Source organism: Aulonocara sp. 'chitande type north' Nkhata Bay, linkage group LG4, assembly GCF_057382095.1.
Source record: "Aulonocara sp. 'chitande type north' Nkhata Bay isolate Kocher_YH1m ecotype deep benthic linkage group LG4, A_spYH_male_GT1.1, whole genome shotgun sequence".
Classification (NCBI taxonomy): Eukaryota; Metazoa; Chordata; class Actinopteri; order Cichliformes; family Cichlidae; genus Aulonocara; species Aulonocara sp. 'chitande type north' Nkhata Bay.
Window position 1 is genome coordinate 3,698,014 of NC_141347.1, and position 25,133 is coordinate 3,723,146.

Here is a 25,133-nt window from a genome sequence, read left to right on the forward strand (position 1 = left end):
CCTTTAAAATCCCTGTGATTACATTTATTAAACCACCTTTATGTTTACTCAATCCACCACCAACATCAGCAGCAAAAACGACAACACCAACAGCCTGTACTGCTACAACACCAACCACAGAAGCAACAACAAATAAGACGACAGCGACACCTTCTGCAACAACAACCACAGAAGCAACAACAAATAAGACGACAGCGACACCTTCTGCAACAGCAACCACAGAAGCAACAACAAATAAGACGACAGCGACACCTTCTGCAACAACAACCACAGAAGCAACAACAAATAAGACGACAGCGACACCTTCTGCAACAACAACCACAGAAGCAACAACAAATAAGACGACAGCGACACCTTCTGCAACAGCAACCACAGAAGCAACAACAAATAAGACGACAGCGACACCTTCTGCAACAGCAACCACAGAAGCAACAACAAATAAGACGACAGCGACACCTTCTGCAACAACTACCACAGAAGCAACAACAAAAAACCCACAAGTCTCAACAACAGCAGTTTCAACAATAAAAAACCCACAAGTCTCAACAACAGCAGTTTCAACAACAAAAAACCCACAAGTCTCAACAACAGCAGTTTCAACAATAACAACTCCATCATCCCCGTTGAATTTGCAACAGAAGGATGGTAAGTTACGTCAGTGATTAATGATCATTCTGACAACGTATTCAGCTGCAGCTGAATCAACCATCCAGTAAAGAGAATTGCATAGCATGCATAGCTAATGTCCAGGTAAGGGTAATAATAATAAAAACTTTTGTGAAAAGATATTGCACTACTAGTTAGGATAAATGGTAAATGGCCTGTATTTATATAGCGCTTTACTAGTCCCTAAGGACCCCAAAGCGCTTTACACATCCAGTCATCCACCCATTCACACACAGGTGATGGCAGCTACATTGTAGCCACAGCCACCCTGGGGCGCACTGACAGAGGTGAGGCTGCCGGACACTGGTGCCACCGGGCCCTCTGACCACCACCAGTAGGCAATGGGTGAAGTGTCTTGCCCAAGGACACAACGACCGAGACTGTCCAAGCCGGGGCTCGAACCGGCAACCTTCCGATTACAAGGCGAACGCCCAACTCTTGAGCCACGATCGCCCATAATGTTTTCTTCTTCATTTTTAAAAGATACTTTCCTAAATTTTGCTAATGAAATTACTTTATTTGAAAGTCTCTTTAATCTGAAAGACCAGCAGTTTCATACCTTATCCTCTTGGCCATTGTAAGGAATGAGAGTTAAAGGCACTTTGTCGCACTTTTTTTTTTCTTTTTTTTAAACACTGCCCCTGTCAGCACCAGAAATTTGCTATGCAAAACTCTATGCTGCACCAATCTGTTGTGTTGTCATTCTTGATTGTTGGAATGTCTCAAAGTTTAAAAACAACAACAACAATAAAAATTCTGACTATCAAACACTGCTGAAAAAAATTTAGCAATATGATTTTTTCCTTAAGATCACAAAGGGGAAGATTTTTGTTGGAAATTTATACTGACAAGAACTGGATAATGTGTCAGGAATGAATGGACAACCTACAGAGGGCTGAATTCAAAGTAGGCCTGAAAATCAAAGTAAAATATGATACAGCAGTCCGTTTTGCTGAAATTTCATTGCAGTACCATTGATTGATTGAATCTTTATTTTGAACATGTTGAAAAAGTACAACAAAATAGAATTAAAAGAGACAAATGAACAAAGCAAAACAAAAGGAAAACGAGCAACCACAACTCCAAATAACTTTCATGTTCAAAAAGGAGCAGGAAGAAGCATAAGCTTATTTAATTCCACCCCTTTTCCACTATCTAGTATCAATAGACTACAGAAATACCTCCTTGCAATTACATTATATGTCATGTGTATTTTTTTTATATATATAGAAACGTGTGTGTGTGTGTGTGTGTGTGTGTGTGTGAGAGAGACGCGCGCACACACATGAAAATATTAGACAAGAACATCCTATCAAATCTCTACCTTTTCCCTGTACCCTGTAAAAACAGTCTCCTTAAACCGCTTTTTAAACTGCGCCATGCTTGGACATTGCTTCATATCTTTACTTAGTCTGTTCCACAGCTTCACTCCACACACAGAGATGCAAAAACTTTTTAATGTTGTACGGATACGAGGATGTTTTAAATTTAATTCCCCCCTCAAATTGTATCCCCGTTCCCTTTTAGAAAACATTTTTAGAATATTGTCAGGAAGCAGGTTATTTCTTGCTTTATATATAATTTGTGCTGTGAGAAAATGAACCAGATCTGTGAATTTTAGAATTTTTGATTTTAAGAATAGTGGATTTGTATGATCTCTGTAACCAGTTTTATGGATTATCCTTATGGCCCTTTTTTGTAATATAAAGATTGATGATAGCGAACATTTGTAAGTATTGCCCCAAACCTCTGCACAGTAATTCAAATACGGTGCAATCAGGGAACAATAGAGAATGTGGAGTGATTTGTGGTCCAGAATGTGTTTTACTTTACTCAAGATTGAGACACTTCTTGAAATTTTGTTATGTATATGATTTATGAGACTTCCAGTTTAATTTATCATCTATAATCACACCAAGAAACTTATGTTCAAGTACTCTTTCAATTTCCACACCATCTAAATGAATCTGCACTTGTGCATTTCTAAGGGAATTCCCAAATAAGATTATTTTAGTTTTACTTGGATTTAGCGATAGTTTGTTCCTGTTAAACCATTTTTTAATTTTGCACATTTCTGAAGTAATTGTATCCAGCAGCTCCTTTAGATTCCCCCAGAACAAAAAATATTTGTGTCATCTGCAAATAATACTAATTCTAATATATCAGATGCCTTACAAATATCATTTATATAAATAATAAATAATTTTGGACCCAGTACAGAGCCTTGTGGAACACCACAAGCAATGTCCAAGCATGATGAGGAATCAGAATCAGAATACTTTATTCATCCCGAGGGAAATTAGGGTTACAGCAGGCAGCACGCTAATGGCGCATGCGCACTTACAAAGGAACCTTCTGACCAACTTTACACAAACATCACATTGGGCAGACATGTCAGAAAGGTAGGCTGATAGGGGAAAAAAAACAACGAAAATACATAACATGAGGTAAGAGGAGGAGAAAAAAAAACTCCACTCAGACTGAGCTCCTAGTGGGAGAACAGTTTGATAACAGAAAAAACACCTCAGCACAAAAGCACATGACTATCAATACACCATAGAAACACAAGACAAGCAACAGGGGCGGGTAAAGGGTAAGAGAGAGCCGGTGTAGACAGCGCATCCGGTCCTGCAGCATCTGTGCTGGTCCAGTTGACTGCTATCTTCCCCGGGAGGGCACAAGCATCGAAGGCGTTGGAAAGGGAGGGGGGATGAGTGAGTGCTTATCAGTGTAAGTGTGTGTGTGTGTGTGTGTGTGTGTGCGCGTGTCCATAGTTTTTTTTTTCATTCATTTATTTATTCATTTTCAGGCACAACAAATACCTATATTGAACATAAAATACACAAAACAAAAAACAAAACTTGCCTGAAAAAGGAGTGGGACGAAGAAAACTTATTAAATCCCACCCCTATACTCACTCATCAACAAAAAAAAACAATAAACTTCCCGCAGCTACGCCCATCATTGCATACAGACCCATCAACAGCCCCGGGCAGATACAAGCATCTAAGCGGCAGCTCGCAACCAACAATTAGAGCCTTCATAACTGAATACAGAATATATAAATTATAAATTGCATTACCACAGGTAACAGGCAGTAATAACTACAAGTAACAAACACACATACATATACATACATATATATCTACACACACATGTACATATATGTACATACATACGCACACTTTTTTTTATTTTTTATTTTGGAATCCATACCAGCAATGGTAAGAGGACAGACATTACAGAGCACACTAAAACCCATCATTGAGTATACTGTGACCAGACCAACTGTTTGTAGAGGAATTTAAATCTATGAATATTTTTGCATTGTTTCAATTGTAAACTCAGACTGTTCCAGATTTTCACACCACATACAGACACACAAAAGCCTTTACGGGTTGTTCGAGTTCTGGGTAATTTGAATTCTCCAAATCCTCTCACATTATAAACCTTTTCTCGAATTTCAAATCTAGTTTGTAAATTTGCCGGTAAAAGTTTAGTAAAAGCTTTATACAAAATTATGGATGTATTGTAATTAACCAGATCCTGGACTTTAAGTAACTTTGCCTGAAGAAAGAGTTTGTGAGTATGATCTAGATAACCAGCCTTGTGAATAATACGCAGTGCTCGTTTCTGTACTGTGACTAATGGATTAGTTGTATTTTTATATGTATTTCCCCACACTTCCACACAATATGTAAGATATGGAAGAACCAGGGTACAGTACAGAGTACGAAGTGCATCTTTATCAAGGAATTGCTTCACTTTGTTCAAAACTGCGAGGCTTCTGGAAATTTTGGTTTTTATGTGTCTGACGTGGGGTTTCCATGAAATTTTGTTATCAATTATAACTCCCAAAAATTTGTTTTCACTCACATTATCAATTGGTACACCTTCAATGATAATTGGTAATTCTACATTATATTTTAAATTACCAAAAAACATTGCTTTAGTTTTATTTATATTTAATGATAATTTATGTCCATCCATTTTTTTATTAATTTTAGCTCCCTGTTTACGGTCATTACAAGATCAGTATAATCATCGCTACTGAAAAATATGTTGGTGTCATCTGCGAACAGTATGAGTTTAAGTACTTGAGAAACATCAAAAATATCATTTATGTATGCATTGAAAAGTTTTGGTCCCAACACTGACCCTTGGGGAACACCACATGTAATACCAAGTTTCTCTGAATGGTAATGCCCTATGCTAACATATTGTTCCCGACCCGTTAGGTAACTTTTTAACCAGTTACCAGCTTTCCCTCGAATACCATATCTTTCCAATTTATCCAATAATATTGAGTGATTGATTGTGTCGAAGGCCTTTTTGAGGTCAACAAAAATACCAACTGCATATTTATTTTTATCCAGTGTATCAGTAATTTCTTCTACTGCCTCAATTATCGCCATTGAAGTGGTTCTTTGCGTTCTGAAACCATACTGACCAACATTTATTATTTGATGTTTTTCAAGGAATTTTTCTAATCTTGAATTAAAAAGTTTTTCTAGAATTTTTGAGAATTGAGGCAGTAGAGAAATCGGCCTATAATTGGTAAAACTGTGTTTGTCATTACTTTTATATAGTGGTATTACTTTGGCAATTTTCATTTTTTTTGGAAAACAACCGGACTGAAATGATAAATTACAGATATATGTTAAGGGACTAGCAATATTCAGAATAACCTGTTTAACTACAGACATATTTATGTCATGATAATCCATTGAAGACTTACTTTTACATTTTAATGTGATATTTATTACTTCTTGCTCATTTGTAGCTGAGAGGAACAGTGAAAAGGGATTTGATTTTATATTACTGATATTTTCATTTTTATGACACGGGATGTCCGCTGCTAGTTCAGGGCCAACATTTATGAAGAATTTATTGAACCCATCGACAATATTACTCATGTTGTGATTTTCACCATTTGCATCAGTAAAATATTCAGGATATGATGTTCCAGAAGATCCTTGTTTAATTAAGTTGTTTAACACATCCCAAGTTCCTTTTATGTTGTTTTTATTTTCATATAATCTTCTTCTATAATAAAGTTGTTTGCTCGTTCTTATAATATCAGTCAATTTATTTCTATATGCTTTATATCTTTGTTCCACTTCTTTTGTTTTTACTTTGATAAACTGTTTATACAGATTGTTTTTCTTTTTGCAAGCATTAATAATTCCTTTTGTGAGCCAAGGACTTTTTATCTTTTTTTTCTTTGTCATGTGTTCGTTTACAGGACAATGTTTATTGTACCACATAGTAAAAATATCTAGGAAATTATCATAAGCCTTGTCCACATCTGACTCTTCATACACCGAACTCCAATCTTGTGCTAAATCGAAATTGAAGGCATGAATTGCTTCTTCATTTATTGTTCGCTTTGCTATCATGATCTTGGTATCTATTTTTTTTAAATCACAGTCACACAAAGTAAAAACTGGTAAGTGGTCAGTTATATCACAGACAAGCAGGCCACTATTAATTTGGAAATCCATGACATTAGTAAAAATGTTGTCAATAATAGTGGCGCTATGTGATGTTATTCTGCTTGGCTTTGTTATTGTTGGATATAGTGATAAGCTGTACATCGTGTCAGTAAAGTCATCAATGGCTTTTAACCTTGTTGGATTTAGCAAATCAATGTTAAAATCACCACAGATAAATAGTAATTTTTGGTTCACCGAAGCAAACGTTTTTTCTATCCATTCATTAAAAGTGTCAATACTTGAACTGGGTGTCCGATATATGCAACTTATTATAACATTTCTCTTTTTGTCATTCATAATCTCAATAGTCAAACATTCCAAAATTCCATCAATAGCCATAGACATAGTTGTTACAACATTATAGTTTATAGAGTTATGAACATATATAGCAACCCCGCCGCCCGCCTTATTTAATCTATTCATGTATTTTAAATCATATCCATTCAAACAAAAATCTATTCCTTTATCGACATTGAACCAAGTTTCAGTGATGGCTATAACACTAAAGGGGCGAGAAAATTGTTGCAAATAGTCCTTAATGAGATCAAAATTAGAGTACATACTTCTGCTGTTAAAGTGAATTAATGAGAGCTTCCCGTCTAGGTTAATTTCTTTTTCATATTGTTCCTGAGTGAAATAATTACAATTTTTAACAAAAGAAGAGAGAAAGTTACTTTCAGAATCTATTTCTGGATCTATTATATTATGCTCCTTATATTCACAATCTAGATCAATTACTTTCTGTTGAAGAATTGATTTCAACGTGTCCATGTCATTTCCTGGTGTAATTGATACATTGGTGTCAGTTATACTTGTCCAGATCCTCCATGTTCCTCACTATCAGTACTTTTGCCTCTTCTGGTGTCCCGTTTAGCTTAATGAAAATCTTACAGTTTGTTACCCATGTATGTTGTATTTTACCGTTCTTCTTCAGTTGCCTTGCCTTCCTCGCGATGTCTGCGTTTTTTCGTGTCAGATGCTCATTAATGAAAACGTCCGTGCCTTTCAGTTTGCGTCCTTGTTTCAGCAGTGCGACCTTGTTCTTCCGATTGACAAATCTCATAATGATGGCCGGCAGTCTGTCACTCCTCCTGGGCAGTGAGTGACATGCTTCTATGTGCTCCAGGTCCATCCCCTTGCTTTGGAGGAAGGACGCCACCTGTTGCTCTACCGAGCGGGTCTCCTCGTCGCTGGGCTCCCCGACGTTCCCGGCCACCGCGCGTGCGTATGAGCGCGGCTTGATTTTAATACCGCTGATGACCACGTCGTTCGTACGGGTGTACTGCTCCAGCTCATCCACCCGCCGCTCGAGATCCATGATCCGTCTGTCCTTCTCGGCATTTTGGAGGCGTAGCTGTTTTACCTCCTCCAGAAGCCCCAGAAGCAGCTCCTGCTGTGCCCTGACTGCGGCCACGTCTCCGCACAGCGCTCCGAGGGAGGTTTTAATGTCCTCAACCTCCTCTGGTGTTGGGCCTTTCTTGGGTGGCATACTGAAGCGAGAGCACGAGGCGGCCACCACGAGGGACCCGGAAGCGGAATTTCTGATGATGGCGCCTGGCTAGGCCTGCTGGCTGATGGTGGAGCCTGGCTGTGGCCTGCTGGCTGATGGTGGAGCCTGGCTGTGGCCTGCTGGCTGATGGTGGAGCCTGGCTGTGGCCTGCTGGCTGATGGTGGAGCCTGGCTGTGGCCTGCTGGCTGATGGTGGAGCCTGGCTGTGGCCTGCTGGCTGATGGTGGAGCCTGGCTGTGGCCTGCTGGATGTGGCCTGCTGGCTGATGGTGGAGCCTGGCTGGGTCTGCTGGATGTGGCCTGCTGGCTGATGGTGGAGCCTGGCTGGGTCTGCTGGATGTGGCCTGCTGGCTGATGGTGGAGCCTGGCTGTGGCCTGCTGGCTGATGGTGGAGCCTGGCTGTGGCCTGCTGGATGTGGCCTGCTGGCTGATGGTGGAGCCTGGCTGTGGCCTGCTGGCTGATGGTGGAGCCTGGCTGGGTCTGCTGGCTGTGGCCTGCCAGAGTGCCTCGGTGCTGCTGTGGAGGGCTTGTGTTGTTGGCGTGATCGTTTCTTCACGTGCGCTGAGACAGTGTCCTTCGGCCTATCAGGCTAAGTAAACAGTCCTCCAGCCAATCCAGGTGTCCTTGCATGGGATGGGAAGAATAGCCGTAACACAGTCGTTATCAGGGAGTGATTGTTCGGCTCCAGCCTTGGGCCTGCAGCTGGCGCCGTGATGGGGATCCGCAATGTTTATGTTGGTTTTGTTAATTTCCGTTGGAGAGTCGCGAGCCTCCCCATGATGGTATCAAACTTCTGTTCCATGGTGTTATCATTCTTTTGATTCTGAGACCTCACAACTGCAGTGATCCGTTCCGCGATGTTTTCCAACTGTCGCTCAAGGGTCTCATTTTGAGCAGGCCTCTCTCTGATGTTTCCCCTCATACGCTCAATGGTGTTGTTTTGAGCCTTCACAGCAGCTGCAAGCGTCTCCAAGGTGTTGACCATATTACGTTCGTTGTGAGAGGTTGCGCCTCATTCCATTTCGATTCCAGCGGGCAGCCTTGGGGGGGGGGGGGGGGTTTGAACAGCCGGTTCCGCTCTCTTATTTCTCCGATAAACCAGGGCTAAGCCAACTCCGATCAGCATGAACCCTGTTATCATGGTTCCGAATAGATAGATATCTTCAGCGTCCTCGATCGACAGTCCCGCCAGGCACATGATCCTCCAGTTCTGCCACCCGTCCATCGTGTATCCGGCAGGGAAAGTCCCTCCAGGGCACTCAGGCTCTCCCGAGCCCAGATTTCTCGTTGAGAAAAGGGTGTCAATAGCATTCAGAGACCAGTTGATCAAATAAATAATTTTTCACCCATTGCAGTACAACCCCCCTGATCCCGTACCGTTCCAGTTTATTAATTAATATGTCATGATTGATTGTGTCGAATGCTTTCTTGAGATCCAGAAATACTCCAGCTGCATACTGTTTCTGATCTATAGCATTCGTAATGTCCTCAATTGATTCGATTAATGCCAGAGATGTTGATCTTTTTGATCTGAATCCATATTGACTGTCAGAGTAATTTATATTTATCTAAGAATTTGTCTAATGTTTATTAAACAGGTTTTCTAGGATTTTGGAGAATTGTGGTAGTAAAGAAACAGGCCTGTAATTTGTGAAGTGGCGTCTATCCCCGGTTTTATACAGCGGCACAACTTTAGCTATTTTCATTTTGTTTGGCACTTTTCCGTCTGAAATGATAAGTTGCAAATATATGTTAGAGGTCCTACAATTCCTTCAATGACCTTCTTGACGATTTTCATGTCAATATCATTACAATCAGTAGATGTTTTATATTTGCACATGTGTACAATGTCAATTATTTCTTTTTCCTCCACTGATGTGAGGAACATTGAGTTCCTATCAATCAGGTTTTCACTACAGTCTACTGATGGCAGTGACTCAGGAATTTGTTCACCACCCCAATGCGTTTGTCAGTCTCTCAGTTTCCTCTCCACTCACTCGTGAACAAGACCCTAAAACCTGCACTCATTGGTGAAAAATACAGGGCGCCAGTGGTGAACCTGCCAGTTCTGGTATTTTATAAATTCGGGCCCTCAGACCATGAAGTCTGTTTCTGATTGTTTGGTTAGAGACATTCACACCAGTGGCCTGCTCGAGATCATTATGTAGCCTAGCAGTGCTCATCTTGTTCCTCCTTGCACAAAGGAGCAGATACCGGTCACGCTGATGGGTTAAGGACCTTCTAAAATCCTGTCGAGCTCTCTGAGTAACTACCTGTCGTAGAATCTCCTCTATGCTCTTGAAACTGTGCTGGGAGAGACGGAAAACCTTCTGGACTATCTGTGTGACCTCTGTAGGGTTCAGGCATCCCATCACGCTACCAGTAATGACACTGGCCCCAGTCAAATGCAAAACTAGCGAAAAGCAGTCAGAAAAGATAAGGAGGGAAAAAGGTCAGTGTCCTCCAGCTGTGCAACCATTCCTTTTTGTCTCGTTGTTGTCCCTCTAGTGCATTGTGGATTTCATTAACACCAAAGCAGCTGAAAATGACTAACAACCTCCTCTGCTACTTTCCTGACCACAACAATGTCCCACAAGTTTAACTGTCTTGATGCTGTACTCGGATTAAAAAGGGTTTTTTGCTGTTGTACTTATACAGTCTTTTCTTTCTTTCACAGAAACATTGCAGGGCGAAAGTAAGTTTTTACTGAAATAAACAAAGAATGTAGTTCATAGTTATACTATATTACTAGTATAGTTTTTCCTGACTTTGTTTTTGTTTTTGCTCTGATGTAATGTGTTCAATTGCATTGCTCTCATACAGTCTTTCCTTTCTTCCATAGGTGCTGGAAAAAAAGCGCGCAGTAAGCTTGTTTTATTCGTAACTTTTTCTTACTTCAGTAAAATGTATATGGACAATTTTGTTCTAGTACCAAACATGCTTTAATGAAACTGGTGAATTCAAAAAGCGATCCGCCACTTTGAAAAAAAAAAAAAAAATCAAATTCTTAAACTAAAAATAATTTTTTAAATAATAAAACTAATTACAGAATTTTGCACTTGACGATGCTCAATCATCCAGGTAAGTAAATCACCAAAAGTTGATTCTGTTCATCTGGACGTAGCGTCCTGCCAAAGCAAAAACCTGTAGTGATCCCGTACGTGTCAGGAGTATTGGAGAAGTTGAGATGCATTTTTTTCTAAACACCGGGTCTCTGTGGCTTTTAAACCCCAAAACACGCTGCGCCAAAAATTGGTCCACCCCAAGGATCGGTCCCTCGACACAGAGTAACATAGTGTACGCTGTTAAGTGCAGGAGGATTGTCAGGATTTATACATCGGGGAAACCAAACAACCTCTGGCTAAGAGGATGGCACAACACAGAAGAGCTACCTCGTCAGGCCAGGACTCTGCAGTCTTTACACCTACAGGCCAGTGGACACTCAATGATGAGGATGTAACATCCTGGACAGGGAGGAACGCTGGTTTGAGCGCGGAGTCAAGGAGGCCATCTACGTGAAAAGGGAAAGACCGTTTCTCCCACAAATGCTACGTTCAGATGATCAGAATCCACTTTTGGAGATTTTGCACCATATTTTAGCGCTTTAAAAAAGCGCAACTATACAGTGTGTACTATATCTATTAAATATAGACATAGTCTAGTTAAATATAAAAAGTTTTCTAGGCCCTTTTTTGGAGCCTTTTCTGTTAGAGCACAAGTTTCTTAGTAGCCCAACAATTTTTATTCATGCATAAATATGTGTTATCAAGGGACTGTTATTTTGAACTTAATAGATATTCAATCTCTTCTTAAACAGTCCTACACATTATAATAGGTGTCCTTACCTTCACCAACTTCCTTTGGGCGGTGGCTTTTTACATGTACACGCAGAGGCTTCAAAGGAGTAATGAGGTGAGTGGGAGCTCAGATGTGATTGTTGCTTAAAGCAGAGATGTAAGGATGTCCAACTACACATTTAATCCATATTTAATACACTCAACAAAAATATAAACACAACACCTTTGTTACTGCTCCCATTCCCCATGGGATGGACGTAGAGACCTAAAATTCATTCCAGATACACAATATAACCATCCCTCCCAAACAGCGGTCACAAATCAGTCCAAATGTGTGGTAGTGGGCACATCTGCTATATTGAGATAATCCATCCCACCTCACAGGTGTGCCACATCAGGATGCTGATCTGACATCATGAGTAGTGCACAGGTGTACCTCAGACTGCCCACAACAAAAGGCCACCCTGGAATGTGCAGTTTTTTGCGCTATTGGGGGTCTGGGGACCCAGAACCGGTCAGTATCTGGTGTGACCACCATTTGCCTCATGCAGTGCAACACATCGTCGCATGGAGTCTATCAGATTGTCAATTGTGGCCTGTGGAATGTTGGTCCACTCCACTTCAATGGCTGTGCGAGGTTGTTGGATATTCGTGGGAACTGGTACACGCTGTCGTATACGCCGGTCAAGCACATCCCGAACATGCTCAATGGGTGACATGTCCGGTGAGTATGCTGGCCATGCAAGAACTGGGACATTCTCAGCTGCCATCTGTCCTGAACAATGTGAACCATGATTCATCCGTGAAGCGCACACCTCTCCCAATGTGCCAGACGCCATCGAATGTGAGCATTTGCCCACACAAGTCTGTTACGGCGACGAGCTGGAGTCAGGTCAAGACCCCGATGAGGACGACGGGCATGCAGTTGAGCGTCCCTGAGACGGTTTCTGACAGTTTGTGCAGAAATTGTTTGGTTGTGCAAACCAATTGTTCCAGCAGCTGTCTGGGTGGCTGGTCTCAGACGATCTTGGAGGTGAACCTGCTGGATGTGGAGGTCCTGGGCTGGTGTGGTTACACGAGGTCTGCGGTTGTGAGGCCGGTTGGATGTGCTGCCATATTCTCTGAAACGCCTGTGGAGACGGCTTATGGTTGAGAAATGAACATTCAATGCACGGGCGACAGATCTGGTTGACATTCCTGCTGTCAGCATGCCAATTGCACGCTCCCTCATTGCTTGTGGCATCTGTGGCATTTTGCTGTGAGACAAAACTGCACATTCCAGGGTGGCCTTTTGTTGTGGGCAGTCTGAGGTACACCTGTGCACTACACATGATGTCAGATCAGCATCCTGATGTGGCACACCTGTGAGGTGGGATGGATTATCTCAATATAGCAGATGTGCCCACTACCACACATTTGGACTGATTTGTGACCACTGTTTGGGAGGGATGGTTATATTGTGTATCTGGAATGAATTTTAGGTCTCTACGTCCATCCCATGGGGAATGGGAGCAGTAACAAAGGTGTTGCGTTTATATTTTTGTTGAGTGTATAAAAATAGTGCAGTTTCAACAGTATTCTCTCAGTTTTTCTAAATCATAAACAAATGCTGCTATAGTACATGAAAGAAATCTTCCAGCATGGCTAAATGTGTAAAATTACAGAAAAAAGGAGAATAATTCCCATAAATTCACATAAAATTCCAGTTTTTCAAATAAACGGTCTTCCTTTGTGGAATTGAAATTTACAGTAATACTGAAAAGGAGGAAATTTGATGTTTTGTTTTTTTAATGGTTATTATTGAACTCTTATCTAATTACTTTGTTTTGTGTATTATGATAGCAAGGTCTTTATCAGTAGAGAAAATTGTGAAAAGCTATGACAATACAGTAAAACGTCAGAAATCTGAAACTTCTCCATGTGTGTGATACCTGTGGCTTAAAGAATACAAGGGTAGGGCTGGGCCATATCATACCGTTCACGGTAACATCGGTATAATGTTGGGCAACGATAAGAAAATATCGCGATAGAATATGGGTGAAACACGCATGTGCAGTGCCTTTGTTTTCATACGCACATGGCGGAAAAAGCATGGCGGCGACGGAGAATGAGAAGAGCGAAAGCGGATTGATGAATGAAACCAGAACTGGGGCCCGTTCTTCGTACGTCGCTTACTACATCCAAGATCAAATGACACATCCAAGACCAAACCATCGCGCTAACCGTGAGCTCGCCAATCCGGTTCCCCGAACACACCTGCTGTTGACGATCAGTACAGTTGGATGAAGTAATGTGAGATCACTGGGTGCCGTAAAAGGGGCTACGCATCGATAGTAGAAACATTGATCGGCAACCCTCTGATTGGTCGGCGAAAATGTCGAAGGAGCGCGCTCGGTATTTTTCGGCAGCAGAGCAAGAACTCTTGAGTGAGGGATTTCAGGAGTTTCAGAGTTTAATTAAAACGCAAGGGAACACTGCAAAGGCTGCAAAAGCAAGGAGAGAGGGCTGGCAGAAAGTTGCTGACAAATTAAACTCGTAAGTAATTTAATAATAATAATAATAATAATGGATTGGATTTATATAGCGCTTTCCAAGGCACCCAAAGCGCTTTACAATGCCACTATTCATTCACTCTCACATTCACACACTGGTGGAGGCAGCTACAGTTGTAGCCACAGCTGCCCTGGGGCAGACTGACAGAAGCCAGGCTGCCATATCGCGCCATCGGCCCCTCTGGCCAAAACCAGTAGACGGTAGGCTAGATTTATTATATTATATTATATTATATTACATTATATCCTCTTTCACATTAGAGCCACGACAGGACCCACTAGCACATGGGAACAAGTAAAAGTGAAATATACGAATATTCTACAGAATGGTAATATTTATCACTTGTATTGCTTTTAGTCTCTTGGAAAGAGACCCTGAAATAATCTGTTTGTTCATAACAGCAACCAAGAAAAGGGCAGAGCAAAAAAAAGACAGGTGGTGGTCCTGCACCCCCTCGTCAACAAGTTGGTTAAGTAAATAATACCCTCACGGGAATATCGATATCTCTCTATGAGCACACTGTCGCGCTGAGCTAAAGGATCCTGTCTGTCCCGCAATATACGCTGAATTCTGAGGACTCTCCTTATCAATCTTGCACCTTCCGCAATGGGTGGCTCGCGTAAACGGACAGGACATGGCTGCGACAGGCTTCCCAAATCCCCCTTCGCTTTTATAGCCGTGGTCTCCCATCTTGATTACACAAAGTAATTTACTATTACTACTCTGAAATATGAATTACATCTGTAATAATCACATACATGTAATAGAATGTTAATAGTACATTTCCCTTTTTTAGGAAATGACCTGTATCTGTATGAAATCAATAAATGGATCAAGTGCTGCAGGATCAAGTGCTGCATTATCTTTAGTTACATTGATAATATTTATTTATGGTGAAACAGTGGTGGAATATCGCTGTTGCTTTCGTATAAATGAAGCGGACATACCTGCGTGGCCGCGATCTAATCCTGTTTACATAAAGTAAGCCTGCTCCCGAGCAGGTTTACGCTTATGGCTCTGTTGCTATGGCAGCAAGTCCCGGATGAGCTTCGGGGAACCGAACGATCCAAGATCACACGAAATCGTCAACAATCAAATCCAGCTAACTTACTTAGCGAGATACGAAGAACGGGCCCCAGGTTTGTAAAAATGCTGCAGCTTCACTGGTGTGGAACTGGTTCAGCTTTCGTCCGTCAGATACACAACAAAGCACTATTTTTGGTAGCGCATGCTAGCGGGCCGTCGTTATTACCGTGTTGTTTGGAAAATACGGCACACTTAAAATCAATCCTTTGATTTTTCTGAAAGTCGACAGAGCCCCTTATAATCCCGTGTGCCTTATGTATGAACTCTGGTTGTGTTTACTGACCTCGAAACGATTTTATGTGCACGGCGCTCGAAAATCTGTCAAATGTTTCAGTACGACTTTGCTAAGCTACGAAGCCGCACCGCTTGATGGATTGCCGGAGCATTACGGCTATCGTAGGCGGAGCGATGCGTACTGTGCTTCAACATAATATTACTGTATTGTGTGTGTGTGTGTGTGTGTGTATAAGCTCTTTTTAAGTTTTGTGGATATTATACATGGTTATGCTGAGGATATGTCGGCCAGTTTCCACTGGAAATGCCTTTTGGTTAAACTGTCAGCGAGGAATTTGCATTTGCACTGTTAAATTTTTACATAACTTGGACATAAAAAACAGCTGCTTGTTTAAGTGAAAATCATTGGTTATTTTTTTTTATTTTTATTTTTTTTTATTTTTTGCACTAATAAAGTTGTGGAGTTGTAAAGAATTTTGTCTCGTGTCAATTATATTGTCAGTTATATCGTTATCTCAAATTTTCAAAAGTATATCGTGATAAATATTTTAGGTCATATCGTCCTGCTCTATACAAGGGTATAGCAGCATTTACCCAGACATATTGTTATTCATCAGAATCAGAAGATCAATTCCTGTATAATTTCTGTGAGAACATGACAGAGTATGTGTTAAACTTTACGTAATAGCAAATTTGTCACTTTGATGAGGAAATTAACTTTGACTTTGGCTTCTGTCTCATTTCTGCTTCAGATTCCAAACTTGAAAGAAGAAGAGGCGATGACAGTGGTACAGATATTTTTTTAAGACTGTGGATGCTACTGATGGATGCTACACTGTGACTGAAGCTCGGAGAATTAGGATCCAATTAAAGTTGCAGTTATTTGAAAGCATGAAGTGAGAGGGGTGGGCTCTTGCATGTCTCTATTATAAGGGGGGGATCTGAATATCACATCATATCACAAATATTTATGAAAGGATTTTCATGAAAGCCTAGTCGCTGTGCTCGATGGAATGAAGTTTAAACTAGATTTTGAATGACAAATGCAGATAATGGAAAATAAAGGTGCAAACAAACTCAGATTTCAGTGACAAACCTTTCAACCACAGTGTAACAGCTCGTGTTTACTTAGGACATTGTCTCTTTAATATAATTTTTAATATACTTTGAAATGTTTTCAACTCAGCTATTTGTGACTGAGTCTTTATTATAGTCTTACTTGCTAATGAATTTCAGTAATAAGAACAACAGAAGTGATTTGTCTGTTTCTTAACATTTGTGGAGTCCACTTTGTGTTAAACCCTGGTCAGGGTGTTTGTGCTTTAACAGTATTATTTTCTTCTCTTTTTAGCGTAACACATTTCGCAGCGGCATTGGAGAGGGTTCCATTTTATTAATGGTAATTTTTTACTATACTACTACTTTCATAAACGGTGCCTTTTAAAAGACTTAATGTTTCACACACGTGGTTTCCTTGACTGATGGTTGAATTAGACCAGAATGGATTATAAAACAAACAGAAACGCAGCCTTGACTGATTTAATAATAAGTTTGCTTTTTTGTCAGAAGGCATCAAGTTGTAGCTACTAAAATGTTCTTTTCCAACAGCTCTTGAAAAAGAATAATAATCCAGGTCTGTTTGTGTGCTCCATACTGGACTTCTCTCTGCTGGGAAGAAACACACAGTTCACTGGGATAAATTTCTTTTGCAAGGAGCTGAAAAGAGAAGTGATTTTCTTTCTTTCTTTTTTCTTTTTTTGTGGCTAACAATTTTATGTTGAAAAGAAATTACCTGTTTTTTGCATTGGGAAATTCAGTAATACACCATTCAGAAATGATCCCTTTTGCAAGTTTTTTACTAGTGTCTGTACAAATATGGGACATACAGGGAGTGCAGAATTATTAGGCAAGTTGTATTTTTTTTAGGAATAATTTTATTATTGAACAACAACCATGTTCTCAATGAACCCAAAAAACTCATTAATATCAAAGCTGAATGTTTTTGGAAGTAGTTTTTAGTTTGTTTTTAGTTTTAGCTATTTTAGGGGAATATCTGTGTATGCAGGTGACTATTACTGTGCATAATTATTAGGCAACTTAACAAAAAACAAATGTATACCCATTTCAATTATTTATTTTTACCAGTGACACCAATATAACATCTCCACATTCACAAATATACATTTCTGACATTCAAAAACCAAACAAAAACAAATCGGCGACCAATATAGCCACCTTTCTTTGCAAGGACACTCAAAAGCCTGCCATCCATGGATTCTGTCAGTGTTTTGATCTGTTCACCATCAACATTGCGTGCAGCAGCAACCACAGCCTCCCAGACACTGTTCAGAGAGGTGTACTGTTTTCCCTCCTTGTAAATCTCACATTTGATGATGGACCACAGGTTCTCAATGGGGTTCAGATCAGGTGAACAAGGAGGCCATGTCATTAGTTTTTCTTCTTTTATACCCTTTCTTGCCAGCCACACTGTGGAGTACTTGGACGCGTGTGATGGAGCATTGTCCTGCATGAAAATCATGTTTTTCTTGAAGGATGCAGACTTCTTCCTGTACCACTGCTTGAAGAAGGTGTCTTCCAGAAACTGGCAGTAGGACTGGGAGTTGAGCTTGACTCCATCCTCAACCCGAAAAGGCCCCACAAGCTCATCTTTGATGATACCAGCCCAAACCAGTACTCCACCTCCACCTTGCTGGCGTCTGAGTGGGACTGGAGCTCTCTGCCCTTTACCAATCCAGCCACGGGCCCATCCATCTGGCCCATCAAGACTCACTCTCATTTCATCAGTCCATAAAACCTTAGAAAAACCAGTCTTGAGATATTTCTTGGCCCAGTCTTGACGTTTCAGCTTGTGTGTCTTGTTCAGTGGTGGTCGTCTTTCAGCCTTTCTTACCTTGGCCATGTCTCTGAGTATTGCACACCTTGTGCTTTTGGGCACTCCAGTGATGTTGCAGCTCTGAAATATGGCCAAACTGGTGGCAAGTGGCATCTTGGCAGCTGCACGCTTGACTTTTCTCAGTTCATGGGCAGTTATTTTGCGCCTTGGTTTTTCCACACGCTTCTTGCGACCCTGTTGACTATTTTGAATGAAACGCTTGATTGTTCGATGATCACACTTCAGAAGCTTTGCAATTTTGAGACTGCTGCATCCCTCTGCAAGATATCTCACTATTTTTGACTTTTCTGAGCCTGTCAAGTCCTTCTTTTGACCCATTTTGCCAAAGGAAAGGACGTTGCCTAATAATTATGCACACCTGATATAGGGTGTTGATGTCATTAGACCACACCCCTTCTCATTACAGAGATGCACATCGCCTAATATGCTTAATTGGTAGTAGGCTTTCGAGCCTATACAGCTTGGAGTAAGACAACATGCATGAAGAGGATGAAGTGGACAAAATACTCATTTGCCTAATAATTCTGCACTTCCTGTATTAAAAAAATATATATATATATTTAACTTGTCAGCACGCAGACATTTTTTTTTTAATGTACCGGTCCCAAATTACAGATCCAGGTTTATTTTGATGGCAAGAAAGGCCACTGAAAATGTTAGTATGTAGTATGTAAAGTATGTGTGATATTTAAAGCTAAAATTCTACAGAATTTGAGACGAATGACTCTTTACCAGTTCAGCCAAGAAGAGGGTTCAAGCATCCAACCATAAGACGGTTCTTGGCTATGAAAAGCACCTGGTTGTTGTGCAACTGGCTAAAGGACATTTACATTAATTGTCACGGTTCTGGGTCAGTTTGACCCAGTATTTTGAGTTGTCATGTTTTTGCAGGTTTAGTTTAGTTCCATGTGTCATTTTCAATTCAATTTCTTTATTGTCCCACAAGGGGAAATTAGTTTAGCAGCAGGAGGATAAGAACAAACAGAACAATACTATAAAACAATAATAACAATATTGTTTTTTCTGTCTGTCTCTGTGTCGAGTCTGCGTCTTTGTGTGATGGTTTCTTGTTCCTGTTTTATTGTGAAGGTCTGAGTCTCGTGTGAGTGTGTGTTCAGTTTTACCTCTGTCTCGTCTTGTTGATTACTCTCAGCTGTGTTCCCCACCTGTGTGTAATCTCCCTGTGTTTCTCTGTGTGTATTTAAGTCGCGTCTTCTGTGTTTGTAGTTGCTGGTCCGTCTGTGTATCCACCATGTCTCACCCATGTGTTCTCCCTGCTGTCCATTGTCATTCTCCTCTGCTCGTTCTCATTCTTGTCCAGGTTTCTGCTCTGTAGTTTAGTTGTTTCCAGTCTAGTTTAGTTCGTGCTCCATTTGCTGTTTGTCTATATTTATTTCGTATATAATAAACCACCCTCACCCCTTTACAAGTGCCTGCTTTTGGATCCTCCTTTATTTCCCACACGGCTCATCTCACTCGCCGTGACATTAATATTAATAGGGGTGGTTGATCTATATATTGGAGCATGCGTGTATAATTCTGACACGGTGCGGATTAGAGAATGTCCAAAATAAATTCAAACATTTGCACCAAATTCTTGTTTTCGTAAAGTTATAAAAGATGTATGCTTTTATAATAGTCCCAAGAAATCCCCAAATTTCCACAACGATGCAAAAAAAAGATTTAGGCCACATGACTGTCAGCACAGACATTTTGTTTGACGCATGGATTTTAAATGTACTTTCACTTACTGACTACCTCTATTTCTATTGTATTGTCTGATACATGGAGGTCTAAGCAACAAAACTACTTAGGTTTTGGAAAAGATCACAGTTCAGATACGCAGCCCAGGGTGTAAAGCGAGCTCTACTCCGCTCCACTTGAAAGCTTACCCAAAGATATGGACTACGCAGCCATAACTTTTGGACTGATAAGAGCTGACTACAGCCATTCATTCTGCCACAGAGACCCTGGGCATTTTCTCTAACAGGCTGTAAACATACTCAAGGGACCTGATTAGAGCAACTGCAGATTGGGGACTGCAACAGTGGCTTGATTTTTCAGCTGCCTGGGTTAGATCTGTTCTAACCCAGCTTAGCTGTCGCCCCCCTCGTGCATCTACAAGTGTCCAGTCTCAGTTTGTTTGTTTCACGAGTCAAGCAAACACTTGACTTGATAATACACAGACTAAACACTTCTCTCTTTCTCTTTATCATACAGACACCTGAAAGTTCCATCATCATAAATTCACCTGAAACCACCATAATTGAAAGCCCTTGCCCACACAGAACACATCTTTAGAAGTTCCGGACTGATGAGAAAATGTTTTCTAAATTTGGCCATCGCAGAATCTGGGTACGAGGATCTGCTCTATACAGCTTGTTAACACTCCAGATGAAGAAAAGGTGGTCTGTGAATGACTCTGAGCCCTAAGGAGGATAAACTTGTGAAGAATGTGAAGAAGAGTGAGACCGAACAAGCCGCAGCATGCCTATTCATGTACCTGCTCTGCAGTCGCAAATCAAGAAGGTTTTGTGGATTACCCCAGCTCCACGTCCAAGCAATAAACTGTCCACCTCATGTAAAATGTTTTACTGCTGTACTGGTTTTAAGTGACCAAGTTCTTGCCAGAAGAACTACACCGGGCTTGTTACATTAGGAATATTGGTGCCGATGAGGGAGTCTGCCGGCATCTAATCCAGCCCAGTCACATGGTTTATTAATTAAACTCCCGGAGAGCAGCCATTTGGCTTTTCTACCTTTAAAACCCAGAGAGCAGCCAAATGGCTTTTAGCTAGGCTTTAGCTTCAGCGAAGTGGAAGCTAAATTGGCTAGTCATTCATATGTAAATTAGGTTGTTACCTGGGAATTCTGGAGGGAGAGGAGTGGGGGTGTGTGGATGAGGGGGTGGGGGAGCTGCTAAAAGCTGTGAACTTCCTTTTGTGTTCGTCTTGATGCATTCTCAATCATCCAGGGAAATAAATCTCCAAAAGTCACCAACTTGGAGTGTTTCAGTTTGCCATCTTAGGGAGAAATCAACACACATGGGTGTATGTTCTTTGTTGCTGAGATTTATTGATAAAAACAGTACAAAAAACCAACCATTTGTACACCTATTTACAAATGGCCTGCTGAGTGGTGCACGGAGCATGTTCATTGGTTCATGGACCTCCCTGAACTAATGGCATTTATTGCAATTGTCATCTTGCGGGGGGTTAACAGGGTTCCATCTCTACGTGACTGCTGGTCAGCAAACCTGGGAAACCCACAGATCATTGGAACTATGGCACGAAACCGCTTCCAAGACATCATGCAACACCTACGCTTTGATGACAAGTCCACCCGCAGTGATCGAGCAAAGACTGATAATTTCGCTGCAATTTCCAGTGTGTGGGGATCATTTGTCACCAACTGCATCACGTGCTACAACCCTGGTCTACATATCACCGTTGATGAACAGCTTTTCCCATCAAAGACTCGGTGCTGTTTCCTGCAGAATATTGCAAGTAAACCTGACAAGTTTGGGATCAAGTTTTGGGTGGCTTGCGACCTAAAATCCAAGTACCATCCAGTACTATCCATTTATCTTATTTCTTAGGTGTTTTCAACCTCTGCTGCCACGCTGACGGCATATGCGGCCAAACGGAAGAAGACAGTCTATATTCTTAGCAGCATGCACAGCGTGGTTCAGACTGATAACACTATCAAAAGGAAGCCAAACACTGTCACCCTTTACAACAAAACAAAGTGTGGCGTGGATGTGATGGACCAGATGGTTCGGGAGTACACTGTCCGCAGAGGAACACGGCGCTGGCCAGTTGCCGTGTTCCTGAAAACACCTAAGAAATAAGATAAATTGTTATTTCCATAGCCCTTTTACACACAATGAAACACATAAACATAGAACCACAAAAGACCTGCAACATACCTGAGTGGTGAATTCATTGCGATCTGTCTAGTGGATTGAGGAATTTTCCTGCGAATCTTGTTGACTGTGCCGAGGATGGTGGTTTTCCGTCTAAGAAGTTTTTGCGCAAGTGAAAGCGATGTGAAAAAATTTTCCGTGGTAACATTTCTGCCCTTGTCTAGGAATGGTTCCATCAGCCTCATTACTACATTGTCAGAAAGTCTCTCCCCAGTGGGACGATTGGGGTCCTTGCCAAGATATGGGAAGACATTGCAAATGTACTTGGATTTTAGGTCGCAAGCCACCCAAAACTTGATCCCAAACTTGTCAGGTTTACTTGCAATATTCTGCAGGAAACAGCACCGAGTCTTTGATGGGAAAAGCTGTTCATCAACGGTGATATGTAGACCAGGGTTGTAGCACGTGATGCAGTTGGTGACAAATGATCCCCACACACTGGAAATTGCAGCGAACTTATCAGTCTTTGCTCGATCACTGCGGGTGGACTTGTCATCAAAGCGTAGGTGTTGCATGATGTCTTGGAAGCGGTTTCGTGCCATAGTTCCAATGATCTGTGGGTTTCCCAGGTTTGCTGACCAGCAGTCATTTAGAGATGGAACCCTGTTAACCCCCCGCAAGATGACAATTGCAATAAATGCCATTAGTTCAGGGAGGTCCATGAACCAATGAACATGCTCCGTGCACCACTTCGCAGGCCATTTGTAAATATGTGTACAAATGGTTGGTTTTTTTGTTTTTTTTTTTTGTACTGTTTTTATCAATAAATCTCAGCAACAAAGGACATACACCCATGTGTGTTGATTTCTCCCTAAGATGGCAAACTGAAACACTCCAAGTTGGTGACTTTTGGAGATTTATTTCCCTGGATGATTGAGAATGCATCAAGACGAACACAAAAGGAAGTTCCACTTCGCTGAAGCTAAAGCTTAGCTAAAAGCCATTTGGCTGCTCTCCGGGTTTTAAAGGTAGAAAGGTAGAAGCCTGGCAGTACTACTGTTTAAAATAATCAAATTACAGCATTTACATTTATGTTAGACGACTTTTAATTAACTGCTTTGGCCCCACTTACAATGAAAAAATAAAAAATTCTAGTCATTGACCTGTGCAGTATGTTAACACTATTGGAAGTAAAAATAACTTGAACTCCAATTTTGAAAACACAACTGTCTTTCTTTTGTTTTTTTTTAATTTATTTTTTTAAATCTCTGACTTGTATTATGAGTCTGGTCTGGGAGAGAGTCCTGTAACTCTGTCTGCAAAATACAGTATATAACGACCAATGTTGGGCAATTATTTATATAGTTCTTCAAAAAAAGTAACTGAGTTATGCAAACAAAGTTTTTTGCAGCTATTTTTTTTTTTAATGCAGCCAAGGTGATTTTTTTTTTTCAATAAACATTTCAAACTATTTACAGAACAATCAGCTGTTCTGCATCAAATCTGATGCCACACAAAATTATTTGTGCCACTCCAAAAAAATAATTTCTGTCCACTATGCGATGAAGGAGAACAACAGCCTGATACCTGCAGGCCTGACAGCAGCAGATGTATCACTGCTGTAACACCTGTAACATTCAGCCGTCGCCTCATTGTTCTGACACACACAACGAAACTACACTACACACTAACTACACAAGATTTGCACTAAACGTCTCAAATCTCTCACATCTCAAAACACCGCCGTCACTCCTAAAAATTCACCCCGTTTCTTAACAACTAGATGCCACGTTGCCATATCATTTTTTGATTGGTCGACATGGTACTTTCTTGGACGAATAGGAAAGGAAGAGGGGGGTGGAGTTTGTTTTTGCTCACAGGCTTTCGAGCCTTTTTTCTTATAAAACGCCGTTTTTACCGTTTCTTCCCGCAGTAAATATAAACAATTATAGTATTCAGGAAGAAAAACAAACATTGCCTATTTTTATTTTATTTTTATTTTTTTATCACAACTCTGGTTTTACGTGGCCGATCAACACAATTTAAAAACTGGTATAAAGTCCACACTTTTTCCGTCTGTTGTTCCGTCTGTCCTGCTCACATCTCCAATGGTTGTACACGTTGTCATTAACGTGGCTTCACTCCACATCAGCCGCTTTGCTAAAACACCGGTGTCGGCACATAAGGACGCTGTCATAGCCTGTCAATGACGTTGATTGGCTGCGTATATACACATTATTGGCTGAACTATGGGATAAGTTGGCATCGTTCTAATCCCAAATGGGAGCAGCCAGTCACTCACTAACACTGCAAAACAGGATTGTTGAAGTATTAATTTTAATTTCAATTCAGGTTAGATTTTTTTTTTTTGTGCGCAACGCAGATTTTATGTGCACAGAGACTGTGCCAGCAGTGCGCAATTGCGCACATGAGCAGCTTAGAGGGAACATTGGCCCTGACATAGTTCACGCCTACTGGCTGAAGAAGCTGACTGCACTCCACGAGCACCTGAATGAATAATGAACCAGCTGCTAGTTAACGAGAGACACCCGGAATGGCTAACCGAAGGCCGGACAGTCCTGATACTCAAGGACCCCCAGAAGTGACCAGTCCCCTCAAACTACCGACCAATAATCTGCCTCAGCACCACGTGGAAGCTCCTATCAGGCATCATGGCGGCTAAGATGAACAGGCACATGGGTCAATACATGAGCGGGGCACAGAAAGGGATGGGCAAGAATACCAGAGGCGCAAAACGCCAGCTACTGGCAGACCAAGCAGTCAGCCGAGACTGCAAGACCAGACTGACCAACCTGTGCACTGCCTGGATTGATTACAAGAAGGCCTATGACTCAATGCCCCACAGCTGGATCCTGGAATGCCTAGAACTATATAAGATAAACAGGACCCTGAGAGCCTTCATCAGGAACTCAATGGGGATGTGGCGGACATACTCAAGCCCATAGCACAAGTCACCATCAAGTGCGGGATCTACCAAGGAGATGCTCTGTCCC

The 25,133-nt window shown here is 41.2% G+C and overlaps 1 protein-coding gene across 1 annotated transcript in view; it reads left to right on the forward strand.

The window, feature by feature from the left end:
- The window catches only part of LOC147331765 (uncharacterized), a 52,492-nt gene extending 31,472 nt beyond the window's left edge, over positions 1-21,020 (forward strand). Inside the window, exons 9-15 of the mRNA XM_086287984.1 lie at positions 70-645; positions 10,348-10,365; positions 10,513-10,533; positions 11,488-11,582; positions 16,093-16,128; positions 16,692-16,739; positions 20,475-21,020. Of these exons, the coding sequence (XP_086144110.1) occupies positions 70-645; positions 10,348-10,365; positions 10,513-10,533; positions 11,488-11,582; positions 16,093-16,128; positions 16,692-16,739; positions 20,475-20,555 (875 nt within the window). The 3' untranslated portion in view covers positions 20,556-21,020. The remainder of the gene's footprint in view (positions 1-69; positions 646-10,347; positions 10,366-10,512; positions 10,534-11,487; positions 11,583-16,092; positions 16,129-16,691; positions 16,740-20,474) is intronic.
- Positions 21,021-25,133: the final 4,113 nt, after the last annotated feature.